This window comes from Antennarius striatus, chromosome 3, assembly GCF_040054535.1.
Source record: "Antennarius striatus isolate MH-2024 chromosome 3, ASM4005453v1, whole genome shotgun sequence".
Lineage (NCBI taxonomy): Eukaryota > Metazoa > Chordata > Actinopteri > Lophiiformes > Antennariidae > Antennarius > Antennarius striatus.
In genome coordinates this window covers 9,114,643-9,131,827 of record NC_090778.1, presented here as the reverse complement: position 1 = coordinate 9,131,827, position 17,185 = coordinate 9,114,643, and the positions used below count along the sequence as shown (strand labels likewise).

Sequence of the window (17,185 nt, the reverse complement as noted above, 5' to 3'; positions counted from 1 at the left end):
TATGATTTGTCTGAGACCACCTTTAAAGACATGACATTAGCAGATACCAGCTTTTTTTTTTCCCAGACACTCCTGTCAGAAGTGGGAAAAGGCATCTGCAGCTGAGATCTTTCATTCCTGAGGCTATTACAATCAGAGGCACTCACAAGCTGAGGCTCTAACAGAAATTTCAAGAGGCAATTTCCTTTTTTTCATCCTTTACTTACGCTATAATGGTTGCATAAGCACACTTTTTGTCACACTTTTTTTGCCCGATGTACAATGCGGTTTGCCTGTGAAATTCTCTCTTATATTGCCTATGCAGCACATGTGCTTTCACATTTATGCAGATTTAACATTGGAAAAGCATCATGGCAAAACTGGTGGTTTTCAAAATCTCCTCAAACTGAAGCCACAAAAAATATTGTAGTGTCTTCAATTAATTAGTGAATGAATGAATGAATGAATGAATAAAGTTTGGGCCGATGGATTTACCGTACTTAATTATTGTTACAGATGGATCGCTGTAACGTTTTTAAGACGCTGACAAGAATTGGAGGCAAACGACGGTTTCCATGTTCAAAGACCTCACGAGTCATTATTATTATTGCCTCAACCTCAGATGTTCTGAACACACTAAACACATTTATCTCAAATGGCAAAATAAAATTGTATATGTTGAAAGCCTGTCAGTCAAAAGACAATCACTGAAGTTGAGTTATGCGCATAAATTACTGCACTGGAGTTATCTTCTGCTTCTTCTCATTTTGCCAAATACATTTGAGCTAATCAAGTGTAATTAAGTAGATACCACACAACAGACCCAAAAGCTCTGGCTCCTCTCAATCATTTTCAACCACTACCTCAACCGCAATGCTAATTTAAAAGCTGACATAAGAAAAAAAAAAAGAAGTCTAGCATTGCATTGCATAGTGTTTTCTTCTTTATTGTTTTCATACATGTTTTCTATGCCCTGATATTGTTTATGTAGCCCCCACCTTTTTCATGTGGTATTGCTCTGTTTCTGCAAAGTTGCTGCACAAAGTAATGTTCCTCAGTTTATATGCTACGAGAATTAATATGAAGCTTGTCACAAATAAATAGGCCCCCTGCAACTCACATGTCAAGTTTAAAGTGCATCAGATGAACAGTTTTCAGGACAGGTGAAATGCAGACAGACCCCCTCCCCCTTTTTTTTTATGTTGTTGTTGTGATTTCGGACAATCCAAATAAAACTGACTTAACTTTAGATAAATTTTTTCTCATTTAAAGTTTGCAGCCTTTCAGTGTCAGAAAAAGATTTGTCACATACATACGCTCATTTTCTGTTTTATTATGATAATCTATAATTCTAATTACTTTTATCATTATTTACATCTATTTAACAGCACTAAGGGTGCTTTTTCGGAGTCTGTGCTCAGCGACAGATACAAATTTTGTTTGTCCTGATAAACTAATAAATCATTTTCCACTCGGGGAATTGCATCATTACTTAGTTCCCCTAAATATAATTTTAGCTCTGCTCTTCTTTATGGCACAGTCATTGCTTTGACCCCTTAGGTACACAGTCTTTATGTGCCACCATCACTCAACCGTTTTGTTCATTTTAATACGCATACAGACACACACAAGCACACACTAATGTACACAGTAGAGTAACACCCGTCATCCATTGACAAATCCCCTCATTCCTCATTAATTTCCAAGTTTGTGACAAAGACAGAGGTCAATTTAAGAGGTCAGTCAGTTAGTCTGACATTAGACTGCCAGTGTTACTCAGTAGGGACAAAAGCCTCAAAACAGGGAGGGATGCAGCTTGGACGATGCAGCAAAACAACAACAAAAAAATGGTTAAACTATAAAAAATGAGCTGCCAGATTTATAAGATTAACAGTGGTGGTGTGCTGCTTGTTTTCCTATAAAGGTTACCGCTCCACCCATCTGCATACTCCATTTGTACAGATTAATCTCCTGATATGCAATGGATAAATTTGTAAAACATGCCAGGCATGCACACATCTTCTACATAAGGTACTGTTGTCTCATTCAGATCTCCAAGTGTAGCTGTCAAGACACGGTGTTGGCATTAAAGAGAGAAATTCGAAACAAAATACAATATACTGGTCGGCACGATGGCGCAGTGCTGTTGCTGTTCCCGGTTCGCGTTCCCCTCTGCGTGCAGTTCGCATGTTCTAACCGTGTCTGTGCCAGGTTCTCTCCGGGTTCTCAGGCTTCCTCTTAATCCAAAAACATGTTTTTCAGGCAAATTAGCCACTCTCCAATTTCCCGTAGGTATGAGTGTGTGCATGAGTGTTTGTCTGCATGTGGCCCCGTTGTGCACCTCAAGTGTACCCTGCCTCGTGCCCCCAGTCGGTTGGAATAGGCTCCAGCACACTGCGATCCACAACAGCAGAAGAAGTGGTATTGAAAATGGATGGATAGATAAAATATACAGTAGTTTTGTCTCACATCTACCATGTGTACCAGACAGCTTGTTGTTCCTCAACTAGTCTTCCAACGAATGTTTTATTCCCACCTCTCAGATATTGATTTGTATCAAAACAAGATAATAACAGCATGCACGCATGAGGTCGAGTGAGCAGCAGCAGTACACTTCATCCATGAACCAGGCTGCTTTTAAGTGCTGTTTCTCTCTGACGTGAATTCTCTGCACGAAAATCAACTCTGAGTATCAACTTGACATTTAACCCCAAAGCACCAAACATGACAGTCTACCACTTAACAATAAGCTCACTTGTGAAACAAATGTGTGCTCACTACTCTTCTCTAGTATTTGTAATGTTTATAATTGACCTTCTCTGCTATTAAAGTTATCTTTATTATATCCGTCAGGAAATACAACCATTAATGTCACCTTACACAATGCTGTGAGTGTCAAAGACAGTACCAGATCAAATAGAGGAGAGTGAAGAAAAGTGTGTTCTTTATGTTACCTGCATGGACACAGCTTGGACCTGAATGGTTTCAGGTTTAGAAAACAGCTGGGGGTCAGCAACACGCAAAGTGAATTCACCAGACCTAAAGAGAAGAGTACAAAAGAGAAGAAAAGTAAAGAAAAGAAAAGAAAAGAAAAGAAAACAGATATTTTTAAATCCTTGAAAGCAGTTCATTTAAGAAACAACCTCGAACAGCTTATAGATTACTCACTCTCTCTTTTCTTGACGAACTCTAAGCGAGCATGACCTAGAAACAGCCTGAAAATTGGTCCTGTGAGGTTAAACTATTGTCTATGCATTCAAGTGCCAAGTTACTTTCCACATGGCCTCTAGTAAAGCTTGAATGCTCACTGACAAGCCGTAATGCTACGTGAGAGACCTTGTTCCTCTTTATAATTCATCCTTCATTTAATACTGTACATTCTTAAAGCTATTTATTGGGGCGGCAGTGGTTCAGTGGTAGGGTGGGCAGGAGAGCGGGTCGTGGGCAAGATAGGCGGTTTGATTCCTGCTCCCGCCCATAAAACATCACCCAGAGGTGAGCTGACTGTGGGAGATGTCAGCTCAACTCCAGAGCACTGCCGAGGCGCGCTTGAGCAAGACGCCGTCCCCCTTACAAGTTGGTCATTTGGGGCGCACCATGAAGGAACTGCTCGCTACTCTACCTCCCCTTTATTCGTACAGGCCCCCTGTGTGTGTGTGTGTGTGTGTGTGTGTGTGTGTGTGTGTGTGTGTGTGTGTGTGTGTGTGTGTGTGTGTGTGTGTGTGTGTGTGTGTGTGTGTGTGTGTGTGTGTGTGTGTGTGTGTGTGTGTGTGTTTGTGTGTGCAGGGCCTGTACATACATATGTATGCATGATTTCAACTAACTAGAGTGTGCCACTAATTTCCCTGCAGGGATTAAAATAAGTATATAAAAATATATTTTCAACTATCAAATTTTGTTAATTGTCACATCTAGGAGAGAACCTGAATAATGTAACAGCTGTCACATCACTTGAGCATTTGTTTAGGGTTTTAGCAATTAAAATTTTTGGACGGAATTTCTTTGTATAGCTTATTTCTCATGAAACACCACTTTACATGCGAAATAATATTCTGTTTCTATTATTGTATCGACACTTGGCGTGTCCTCCTGAGGTACTTTAAATATAAATACATTTACTGAATAATGAAATTATTGAAATTAATTTTCCAGGATTATATGTTTCACCATCACCTTTTTCTTCACTGGAGAAATTGGATGTAGTCCATGTTTTTTCCTTTGGACACATTAATGCTTCAGGGAATCAAACACAAAACACATTTGTTTGCTGCTCTCTGTCTCCACTAATTACTGCCTACTCCACATAATTTGAAAAAAATGACCATAACATCTAGATTTTGATTATTCTAATGGCTCAAAACTGGGCAGAAGACCACATTTTGCTACTTCACTGGCATGCTGTCAGTCGAGGTCAGACGGGCTTAATGAGGATTGACTAATGTCTTAAATAAGTCCATTTCTAGGTGGATGAACAGCCAGTGAGCTCAAATACAAACTGCTGCAGAGTTTTCAGGGGGAAAAACTCTCTCTTTCACTACATCCATAAACCTCCTCTTTGGTCTTCCTCTAGGTCTCCTGCCTGGCAGTTCAAAACTCAGCATCCTTCTACCAATATATTCACTATCTCTCCTCTGGACATGTCCAAACCATCTCAGTCTGGCCTCTCTGACTTTATCTCCAAAACCTCTAACATGTGCTGTCCCTCTGATGTACTCATTCCTGATCCTATCCTTCCTGGTCACTCCCAGAAAGAACCTCAGCATCTTCATCTCTGCTACCTCCAACTCTGTCTCCTGTCTTTTCCTCAGTGACACTGTTTTGCCAAACAACATTGCTGGTATCACCACAGTTTGTTGACCCTAAGTACTTAAAATCCTCCACCTTCTTGATCTCTTCTCCCTGTAACCTCACTCTTCCACTTGGGTCCCTCTCATTCACACACATGTACTCTGTCTTACTGCGGCTAACCTTCATTCCTCTTCTTTCCAGGACAAACCTCCACCTCTCTAGCTTCTCCTCCACCTGTTCCCTGCTCTCACTACAGATCACAATGCCATCTGCAAACATCATAGTCCATGGAGATTCCTGTCTAATCTCGTCTGTCAGCCTGTCCATCACCATAGCGAACAAGAAGGGGCTCAGAGCTGATCCCTGATGCAGTCCCACCTCCACCTTGAACTCCTCTGTCACACCTACAGCACACCTCACCCCTGTCCTAGAGTCCTCATACATGTCCTGCACCACTTTAACATACTTTTCTACCACTCCAGACTTCCTCATACATTACCACAGTTCCTCTCTGGGCACCCTGTCATAAGCTTTCTCCAGATCCACAAAAACACAATGCAGCTCCATTTGGCCTTCTCTGTACTTCTCTATCAACATCCTCAAAGCAAATACTGCATCTGTAGTACTCTTTTTAGCATGAAACCATACTGCTGCTCACAAATGCTCACGTCTGCTCTTAGTCTAGCTTCCACTACTCTCTCCCATAACTTCATTGTATGGCTCATCAGCTTTATTCCTCTGTAGTTGCCACAACTCTGCACATCTCCCTTGTTCTTAAAAATGGGCACCAGCACACTTCTCCTCCATTCCTCAGGCATCTTCTCACTATCTAAGATCCTGTTGAACAACCCAGTCAGAAACTCTACTGCCACCTCTCCTAGACACTTCCAAACCTCTACAGGCATATCATCAGGACCAACTGCCTTTCCACTCCTCATCCTCTTCAGTGCCCTCCTCACTTCATCCTGACTAATCTTTGCTACTTCCTGGTCCACAACAGTCACCTCTTCTAGTCTTTGTTCTCTCTCAATTTTCACGTTCATCAACTCTTCAAAGTACTCTTTCCATCTTCCCATCACACTACTGGCCCCTGTCAATAGACTTCCATCCCTATCCTTAATCACCCTAACCTGCTGCATGTCCTTCCCATCTCTGTCTCGCCAACCTGTATAGATCAGTATCTCCCTCCTTACTGTCCAACCTAGCATACAAGTTGTCATAAGCCCCTTGTTTGGCTTTTGCTACCTCTACCTTCACGGTACGCTGCATTTCCCTGTACTCCTGTCTACTCTTCTCAGTCCTCTCAGTGTCCCACTTCTTCTTAGCTAACCTCGTTCTCTGTATACACTCCTGTACCTCCTCATTCCACCACCACATCTCCTTATCTAATTTCCTTCCAGATGACACACCAAGTACTCTCCTACCTGTCTCCCTGATCACATTAGCTGTAGTTGTCCAGTCATCTGGCAGCACCTCCTGACCACCCAGAATCTGTCTTAACTCCCTCCTAAAAGTCATGCAACACTCTTCCTTTTTCAGCTTCCACCATTTCGTCCTGTTCATCTTCCTTACCACCAGAGTCATCCTACACACCACCATCGTATGCTGTTTGGCTACACTATCGCCTACCACTACTTTACAGTCACTGATCTCCTTCAGATTACACCGTCTACACAACATGTAGTCTACCTGTGTGCTCCTACGACCATTCTTATAGGTCACCCTATATTCTTGCCTCTTCTGGAAGAAAGTATTCACGGTAGCCATTTCCATCCTTTTTGCAAAGTCAACTACCATCTGTCCTTCTGCGTTCCTCTCCTGGATACCAAACCTGCCCATCACCTCCTCATCACCTCTGTTTCCCGCACCAACATGTCCATTAAAGTCTGCACCATCACTTCATCAAAGTCCAACCAGAATTTCTCCTTCTACTCCAGCTCACATACTACCTGTGGAGCATGCCCATGAACAACATTGATCATCACAACTTCGATTTCTAGCTTCAGACTCATCACTCTATCTGACACGCTTTTTACCTCCAGGACATTCCTAACAAACTCCTCCTTCAAGATAACTCCTACTCCATTTCTCTTCCTATCTACACCATGATAGAACAACTTGAACCCTGCTCCTAAACTTCTAGCATTGCTACCTTTCCACCTGGTCTCCTGGAGACACAGTATGTCTACCTTCCTCCTCTGCATCATGTCAACCAACTCTCTACCTTTTCCTATCATAGGTCCAACATTCAACATCCCTACTCTAAGTCCTATACTCACCGGCGTTATGTAGGTCAACAGCGCCGATGGCGGTCGTTGTTAACCTGGGCCTCGACCAATTTGGTATTGAAGTCATAGGTTTGATTCGCATGTTTGATTTGGCAAAAGTTTTACGCCGGATGCCCTTCCTGACGCAACCCTCTGTATTTATCCGGGCTTCGGAATGGCACAATAAGACACTGGCTTGTGTCCTCTTGCGGCTACATTGCCAGATGCCTTTCTGTTCAATGTAATTATCTTTATTTACTATAACCAACAGATTTGCCAGCTTTAACACACAAAACACAGTCTTTGTCATGACTCAGGACTGTGGGAGGAAGTCAGAATTCATGCAGAAAACCCACATGTTCACAGAAAAGTTTAGGAGCTTCATCCAGAACCGTATTGCTGTGAGATTATTATGTTGACCACAGCATGCCTGCAGTAAAAGTTTGGTTCTGAAATGGTGGCATTTCATGTTCATCAAAAGCTTCGAAATTAGACATATTTTTCATTAACACTTTTAATAAATAATATTCTCGACCAGCTGTAATCACAATGATTATGGACTGTATAATCATCATCTTCTATTGATAGTCTTTCCTTTATCTAGAGACTCTCTTTACACTCAACTGCTGGCAGTAAGTATCTGTTCCTTCTGTAGTAGTGGAAATGGTGGAAAAGGTCAAGCAACAACTACACACAAAATTTTGCACACATTAATTATTCAACAGTCACTACTGTAGTGTAAATTCACAGAAAGAAGTTTACAGAGATTCATGTATCTCTGCTAATAATTCCATGAGGAATGTGAGTTCCTGCTTGCACTGCCTTCTTTTCAATGACTAGGGTCAGAACTTTACTTTATGTGTGCATTTATACAGGTTCTTTGGAAACATGGCTGTAATAAGAAACATGAGGATATTAAGATTGGTTAAGTTAAATTCAATGCTAGTATATTTTTTTCAACAGAAGGGTATTTTTGTAGGCCATGAGCTGGATCTAGAAGCAAGAGCAAAATTAATCAAAAATAAAATCTATCTGTATATATTTAGTTAAATTTTGAAAATGGTATTTTAAGAAATGAGGGAAAGAATACGAGATCATGTGTAAAAACAAATGGGTCACATTTTCAATGTATTGCTGGTAATACAGTAGTATCATGGTGCACATGTTTATCTTAGAAATCATGGAATGATATGAAATTTGGCATCATATGCATGGATAACAGAATGACTGAGCCTTTAAAATGTCCAACACAATCTTCTTCTGAGACAAACGTTCTGCCTCAAAAATGACATTGTTCATGCTTCACCAAAGGTGATTTTTCCTGCCTTATTCTCCATTTCACATCTTCCACCTTCAGATGCTATAGAAATAGAAACCAACGCCAATAACTGACATGTAGCACTGTCGCTTTCTGAAGCAATATAAGTTTTTCCTTTACGTCATCAGTATTAGAAAGCCAGACCTACTGACCTGGCTTTGCCTTTTAGGTGTCTAAACCGGACACGGCCAGCTCTCAGCTCCTCCCAGGAAAAGTTGTCGTCCCTGCTCAGTTCTCGTACTGTCTCTCCTCGACCCCCGTTCTCTCCTTCATCTCTTCTCACCGTGACCAACCATCCATTACTCGGGCCATGAACAAGTTGGAAAACATGCTGTTCAGACGGACTGTCTGGGTCCTTCACCTGCAGCAAGCTGTGGGGTAGTGGGGCAAATCCACCAAGGGGAACCAGGAGGGAACCATTGACCTGAAGAACAGGTTGGTGGATATTCACTGAGAGGAGGAAAAAGAAGAAGGAAAGAGGGAGGGAGGGAGGGGGAGAGAGAGGGGGGGGGAGAGGGAGAGAGAGACTAAATGAATTATCTTTGTTGCTTTTATGAAAGAGAAGCTGAAGACATCTGACACAAAATACAACTTTGATTCCTGCAAAGAAAGAAGTCTGGCACAAATAATGAGGAATGTTGTAAATAACATTATTACAAATAAATGCATCTGTTAATATTAATAAATAACAAAATGGGGAACAGAAGAAAAGTTGTGTGTTATTCTTGTTGCCTGTGCGTAGGTGCGTGCTTGTGTGCGTGTGTGTGTAGGGGAATGAAATCATGATTAGCATGAGCAATCTTGACATGGCATTTTAGGGGCTGGTTTTAATTGGATCTTACTTTGCTTAAGGAAGTTTTTAAAGATCAGCTCTTTTAAGATGCAACATACTAACCACATTACCTCCTGTAAGAGTGTTAATGGATATTCTAAAATATTAAACCTTTGGCAATGTAATTATATTTTGAAATTAGTTCATAATTTAAAAAACTAGCTTCCAAACTTTTTGTCTTGGTTGGAAAAATGTATTTCCTCTCCAGACATTTGTTACATTTGATCAACTTGTATATTAGTGGAAGCCTAGAGGCTGACAAATGTGACATTAACAAACATTTATCACCCATAGGGACACTTGATGAAATTAATTCTATTAGAATTAAATTTTGTACTAAATCGTTGTGCTGCTGCAGGCCTCAGGCCTCTCTGCTTACAGGTTGACAGCCACTGTTCGAACATGAAAGTACAAGACTCCTCTAATGACCTGAATCTGCAGAGAAAGCTCTTTTCAAAGTTCAAGAGTGCTAATTAGCACAATACTGAATAAAAAGTCCTCTTGTGCAGCACTGTATGTTGTAATTTGTAATTCTAGTTGAACTGACAAGACAGCAGAACCTTTCTTTAAATAGACTTGTTGGAACTGTGGCAAGAAACATGATTAGTGATGGCCATTGCATTTCTGTAACGTATGTCTTTCATAAACACGAACCAACAAGGGTTTAAAAGTTAATTCTGTTTTTGTCCATTAGGTTAAAACATTTTCTCATGAAAACATTAACAAAAATTGATATTAGAACTCTGATTCCATCATAGACACCACATGACTGTCACTATGAGGTGTTTTTTCTAGCTAAAATGTGAATTAGCATACTTGTTGCTGTTAAATTAATTAGACAACAAGGACCACATATTTAATGAGCTGTAACACTGGTTGTACATTAACATTTCACAACTTGGCTCAGTCCCACAGCATCAGGTGCAGGAATCTTTCTGCTAGCTTCACTGATGTATGCCTTGGTTAATGGTCTGTTGCCTAGCAACCAGCCATGTGGATCAACTATGTGGATTTGTTTTTATGTGACGTCTGGAGGTCATTTGTATTATTCATATGACTTTCTTGATTTAATCTACATATAATTAGAATACTCAATTCATTGTGATGCTTTGACTTGCACGCATCAGATTGCAAAGTGTATGGTACATTTATGTAGCATTTCACGCAGCTTCAACTACCTGAACAACAATTTCCTCTCCATATCGCTCTGTCTTTCACTCTCTGAAAAAACATCTCTGAGCCAAGTTCACTTTAGTTTAAGTAGAACATATCTTTTTCTATAAACATGGTCACTGCATATGACGTCACTAATGCAGACCCAAAACAAATCAAATCACTTCAAATCCAGTCAAATCAAATCAAATCATATCAAATCTAATCTAATCAAGCATGCCTACAGGTTGGATGGTTGACAGTCATGAGAAACCTCAGGATATGTGGTAATTCCTTGAGGGTAGAAAATAGATGACAGTTCTGTTTGTTGATGCTGTTTTAGTAATTGGGGTCATTCAGTAGGGCGTTGACCATTTTTCACTTTAAGCATGAAACTGACAGACATTCCTTTATTACCATGGCAAGTCCTTGTCTTCTGGTCGGCGTAATACCCATGCCCACAGCTAGGTGTGCAGTATCCTTCCATGAGGTAGGTTTCTTCATGACAAGCACTGCAGCTTCCAATCTCATCACACAGCACACAGTCTGATGAGCAAGCTAAAGAAGAAACGTTTCAAAGATTATTAACTGCACTGGCACTTTTTCTGCAGTTATTTCACAATACAATTTTTAAATTTAACATCTAGTATTTGACGTCATGTATTCAGTAAAAACGAGATAAAACTTAATGTACAACGTAACCAGATAAGTGGTTCGAGCACAGACCCTTGGGGTACTCCACACATAATGGAGATAGAGGATAACTATGAATAAGATGTGGCCAAACTAAAATATCAGTCTTGTTTGTAGAAATAAAACCACCCACTTCAAAACTTAACCAGAGATGTCTACCCAGTTCTGAAGATGCTCCACAATGGTAAAAGCAGTGCTTAAACTGAGCTAGATTAGAACGAGACTTTCTGGCATCAGCAGAAAGTATAGTAGTACAGTAGTTTCTGTGCTACTATACAGTATTGTACTGTACTGTACCTGTATTGTGGTTAGCATCAGTGTGTGTGTGTGTGTGTGTGTGTGTGTGTGTGTGTGTGTGTGTGTGTGTGTGTGTGTGTGTGTGTGTGTGTGTGTGTGTGTGTGTGTGTGTGTGTGTGTGTGTGTGTGTGTGTGTAGAGCAAATGGTTTAGATACATTTGTGAGCATGTCTGACTCCCTTTTGTGGATTAATAACGCATAATCTGGTGGCAAAATAAGACCAAAAGCAATTTATTAACCAAGGAGTCATGGGTGTGATTTGGTTTAGCACAAAATATATAAACTACAACATAATCTGCCATTTCAGATTACCTGTGATTAATATTGTGGACTCCTTAAGTAAGTTAAAAAATATTCATGCTCAAGAACACCTTAAAACTTACATTTGCAAACTTGAGAGGACTTGTCCAGGAAGTAGTTTCTACCACATGTGAGGACACACTGACCCTGCAAGGTGGCGTAGGGAGGCTGACATTGCTGACATTGTCCAGGACCCCAACACTTCATACAGTGATCATCACAGCCTGTCAGAGAGACATACACACTGGGAGCATTAAACTCTATGATAAAACAAAAGTCATTCAAGTGCTAAAATGCTGTGGCTTTAGAATGGAATCAACATCACTTTATCCTCAGTGACACATGAATGACATTTTTAATGAGGACTTGGGAAAAATATAATAATAATAATAATGATGATAATAATATTAATTGCTACTATTATTACGAATATTATTATTATAATTATCATGTATTGTCAGTGTTCGTGTGTTCGTCCGTTTGTTTGTTAGTCCACCAAATAGCTTTGCAACCGTTGCAGATAGAAATATAAACAAAAAGCACATTACTCAGGCGGCAAACGGGATGAAAATGAGATGAGGACGTTGACTTGGACAAAGCTAGGTCAAAGCCAAATTTCAACTTTTGTACGAGGAAGTAGGCCAGTGTGAGTAAGATTGCAGATCAAAGCAATACCTTTGATCTTTGACCTATGCAACTAGGTCAGGGCAAAATTTTGGTTTCAGAGGTGTCGCAGGATGTTGCAGTCTGTGACTGCATTGGTTCTAGTTATAGTTGTTGTTATTTACATAAAAATACAATTGCTGTCAAAGACAACTAGTGTAAGTGCAATATCTCTTAATGTCTTTAAGGGATATTATGGATCCTCTGCTGTAAACTAGATCAATAAAAATAAGAATATACTGTGTGTAAGTGGTAATTAATGTACAAAAGAGAAAGACAAACAAACACATATTCATGCAACTAATACTGATGTGGCTCAGCTTATGTGCTCTTTAGTTTACTGACTGAGGCATTTGTCTCCATCCTGATAGAATCCAGGAGAACACTCCTGGGAACACACTCCATCCTGCAACACGTATCCCTCCATGCACAGCAGACAGTCTGTCCGTCGAGGGCCATTGCAGGCATTACAGCTCCAGTCGCACTCTAGAAATAGGACAGAGGGCAGCCGCATTGGAAGAACAGGTGTGTATGTGTATGTGCGTGTGTCAGCGTGTGTGTGTGTGTGTGTGTGTGTGTGTGTGTGTGTGTGTGTGTGTGTGTGTGTGTGTGTGTGTGTGTGTGTAGACATTGGAATCAAAAGTGAAGAGATTGTGCAGTCAAGTGCAGAAAGTGAAAGCAACACAGAAGAGAAAGAGAAAGAAAAGAATGATGAATAAACTCTTTTCAGCCAGAGGTCTATTTGAGCCCATTTGTGCTGTCTCTTGTGTGTGCATCCTTTGTGTTTATAAAAAATATTCATTTCTCATTTAAAATGTACGATTATAACATTGATGAGTAACCCTGGACCATGTTACTAAGGCAAAACGTCTGGGCAAAATATTTTCTTTTTTCATCTGAGAAGACACAACAAATATCTATTTAACATACTAGTATGTGTACAAAATTTTTCAAGAACACATTTTATTGGTGAATTACTACCATACAAAATGTGTATGGTGAAATATGTAACAATTTTAGCCTTGGCTTGGTTCTTTTGACCACTTGCTGAGGTCCAGTTCTGTTGCTAGTTGTGGCACAACTCTCTATTGAATATCTATGGCCCCGGAAACATCCCCCTGTTTTCTGGCAGTAGCTGGTAATAAAGCTGGTGATATGTTGTACTCAACTTATCTGGAGGCCAATATTTCTACACTGCAACTTTAAAAGGCCAAAACACTCTTATCAATCTCCCGCTGTTAACATAATTTTGTCTTGAAGCCTTGAAGCAGACTTTCAAGCCATCTCTCTCACAAGGTAGAAAAATAGAGACAGTGAAAAATAAAAAAAAGTGGGGGTTTGCAGAGGCAGTCAAAGGGTAAACTAGAGGTTTGTAGTGTAGATTATTTCGCACTGACAGGTTTTTATAAGTGCTTGGCTGAGGGAACTTTGAAAACAAACTGAAAGCTCCCAGAGGTTCCTCAAAAGCCTTTAATTTTCAGAGAGAAGTTGGCAGAGCTGCTTTCTAACAGTCTAGGTTCATCTGGGGTTCACTGGATTACCCAGATGGTGGCTATAGCAAGCTAGGGGCATAAATACAGTGTCACAGCCTGTGTGGCTAAAACCACCTGGTGAAATGTGAGGCATACCTGGCTGCCTCACAGGAAATCCCATTTTGACCCATTTTGAATTTTGTAATTCCATGTTATTTGTAGGTCACCATATAATGAGATGGATTGAAAGAATGTGATCTTGCTTGGTTAGTAGGTAGTTAAATAAGTGAACAGAGTTATTATCTGCACTTTACTCTGGAATTTTACAACAGGAAATGTTATTTAGCATTGATGTGCATCCAATATGAGACCCATTCATCAACTCCCTTCCACACTGGACGACATAACATTAAAACTCACAGAAAATTTTTTTAAATTTACATATATGCCAAACAGTTTATGACTTGTTAAAAAGACCCCATAAACTGAACGTAGCTCACTACACTACATGCAGTTTGGATGGAGAATAATTTATGGACATGATAAAAAATACATGAAATTTTCTCTTTTATTACTCATGACTTTCCTTCCACTGCTACTGTACCTCTGCAGGCCCGGGTCGAGGTGTTCAGGTAGTACTGATGAGCGCAGTTGTCATACTGACATTCCCCGAACAGCAGAACCCTGGTCGGGTCACGGCAAGATGTACAAACACCGGCCATGTCACAAGTCAGGCACTGGCTGTCACATGCTGCCAAAAACAAATAGGTTGACATGGAAATATGGTCCGTTATGATGCAGTGTGAAAAGAATTGGCATCAGGATCTGATAGCATCACTGAACACTGAAATAATGTGGTAAAAATAAGACTGAAGACCTAGAAAATGTTTTTTTTTTTATGAGAACCTTCATGTGAAGGTGCGTCATTCACAAACACTGCAAACACATCTGAAGATAATGTAGATGCAGGAAATGGATATTTACAAACCGCATTTGTCAAATCATTATCAATTTCAATGACATAGGATCTCAATGAGCTCAATAAAATAAAATGGGTTTTACTCCATTAAATTACACTGTCTGCTGCTTTTATTATTTCCACTTCCTCCTGTGAGACAATACGGTTTTCCACCATACACCACGTGAAAGAGGTGTCACTAGAGCTCATCTCTGGGTTGTACTTAAGTCAGATGTTATCTTTCAGGTGAGATGTAGTTGCGCTACTTACGTTGACAGATCCCTTGACCGTTCTCATAGTAACCAATGGAACATTTGGGAGCACAGAGACCAGAAACCAACAGAACGCTGTTGGGAGGACAGGATGTACAGGAGAGAGGCCCCGCCCCACCGCAGGCCTCACATGATGGATGGCATCCTGCAAAAAAACAAACCGTGACATTAACGTGGAGAATGTGCTACAAAGAGAGAATATTACTGATCCAAGGAGGGCACAACACGAAAGTACGATAAAAAGAAACTACCCCTTATAGTAGAAAGTAAGGGTTCTTACTGATGCAGGCGCCGTGCCAGCCATAGTGACCCCGGGGACAGTGGGAGACACAGTGGTCACCCAGGAGCCAGTTCCGTGGAGCTTTACACCACAGGCAAACGCTGCCAACCCCCATCTGGAGGTCTGCTGTGCAGCGTTGACAGTCTGAACTGCATTCTGCAGGAAGCACACAAACAAGAGGGATAAATCACATTACTGAACACAGACATTATCCTGTCAGCATCTCTTTCATATTACTGCTGCCGTCCTTTGGGTACATCACCAACATGATGATCTTGGAGAAGCTTTTCTTTATTAATCACGCGCTGAGTTACCTTTCTTCATTATTTATTTTAAGGGAACATATTATGCGGTGTTCCACTTGATAAGAATTTATTTTCAACATTTTATCTACAAGTTCTGGACAGTTAAGCCCATGTAATGACTGAATTGTAGGAGTACCATAAGAAAAGACCTGATATTTCAATGCAAAAACAGAGTTGAATCCATGTCCCTCTGTTGAATTTCCTCAGTTGAAAACTATCAAACATAAATCTTCCAGAGCTCCACACTGTGTGTCACCAACCACCCACCCACACACTCATATATATTCACAGACATTATCTCAGCATGGTCACCCAAAAGGAGCCCAGGAACACCTCCTGGTGTTTATATCCAATGGTATCTGATCTGGATGGCATGGAGGTAGGCACCACAAACTTATCTGCTTGTCCTGAGATAATCATCTATCACATTACAGCAGAACAACAGGGCGCTGCAGGTGAAGGGCTGTATGTCGGCCAGGTGACGATTTCAGATAAGAAGTGATTGAGTCGGAATATTACAAAGAAAGAAAAGACCATAAAAGTAATCAGAGATTTATATAAATGAGAAAAATTAGAGGGATTACAAACAGAAAGAAGACGAGCAGTAAAAGACAGTTTGGATTTAACTAGAAAATGTGAAAAATGATCTCCTCTCCTTGTTTTGTCAGCTAAGAACTGGTTATTTTTAAGAGCAGATGAGTTTCATCATTATTACAGCTGCATCAGTCTTTATAAATAACAGGAAGACGAGAAAGGAGCCAGTTTTTAAATAGTTACGCAGTGTGTAGTAGTCATGAAAGGATTAATGATTAAGAATAAATTGTTTTTTTTGTGGTTCATATTAGAGTTTTTTTTGGTTGTTATTTTATCATTATTTATTCTTACAGTATCGGTAACTATGTCACAGGAATCGGGGGGGTGACACCAAGATGATACTTCCACTTGTGCAATTGCATGAGGAAGAGAAAACAAACTTAAAACTTGTGTAATTTTCTATAAAAATATTCAGGGTCAGTCTTTGGGCCCTGGGGAAATAAATGGTTTCACTTTATTCCCCTTTCCAAAAAAAGGAACTGAGTGTATGTTCAACACAACCAGACCTACAGACAGAAGATGCTGATCGCTAAGGAGGGCTTAAATCTTCATTTCTCCTCTGAAATGATCTTCACATTTAGTCCTCTGGCCTGATTTCAAGGTTTTACATCCTTCCTCTTGGTTTCATTCTGTTCAAACAGTCTTATTGATGTAAATAACACCGTTTGGGATTATACCACTATCGAGTGATTTAGCTTTTAATGGAACAAATAGTTTTGTAATTTAAGAGTCTATATATAGTCTATATATTCTTTCTACAAGACTTGTTTGGTTAGATTTTTTGGTGTCTTGCATATATCTAAATGGTCGACATACAACTCAGACACTTGCATTATTTCTGCATTATTTCTCAGAGCAGCTTGTCCTGACAAATGCTCCAGTCACCTGAATGTGACATCAGCCCAGAGAAATCTGGGAAATCTAAAACAGATCCCATAATCACAGAGAGAAAGGAAATAATCACACCCCGTCATCACTTTTACACACACACACACACACACACACACACACACAC

At 40.2% G+C, this 17,185-nt stretch overlaps 1 protein-coding gene across 1 annotated transcript in view; it reads right to left on the bottom strand.

Annotated features, from left to right (window-relative positions):
- The window catches only part of fras1 (Fraser extracellular matrix complex subunit 1), a 214,319-nt gene that overhangs the window by 67,965 nt on the left and 129,169 nt on the right, over positions 1–17,185 (bottom strand). Inside the window, exons 20-27 of the mRNA XM_068311677.1 lie at positions 15,272–15,427; positions 14,990–15,136; positions 14,366–14,512; positions 12,635–12,775; positions 11,710–11,850; positions 10,754–10,894; positions 8,505–8,802; positions 2,934–3,018 (exon numbers count right to left, since the gene is read on the bottom strand). Of these exons, the coding sequence (XP_068167778.1) occupies positions 2,934–3,018; positions 8,505–8,802; positions 10,754–10,894; positions 11,710–11,850; positions 12,635–12,775; positions 14,366–14,512; positions 14,990–15,136; positions 15,272–15,427 (1,256 nt within the window). The remainder of the gene's footprint in view (positions 1–2,933; positions 3,019–8,504; positions 8,803–10,753; positions 10,895–11,709; positions 11,851–12,634; positions 12,776–14,365; positions 14,513–14,989; positions 15,137–15,271; positions 15,428–17,185) is intronic.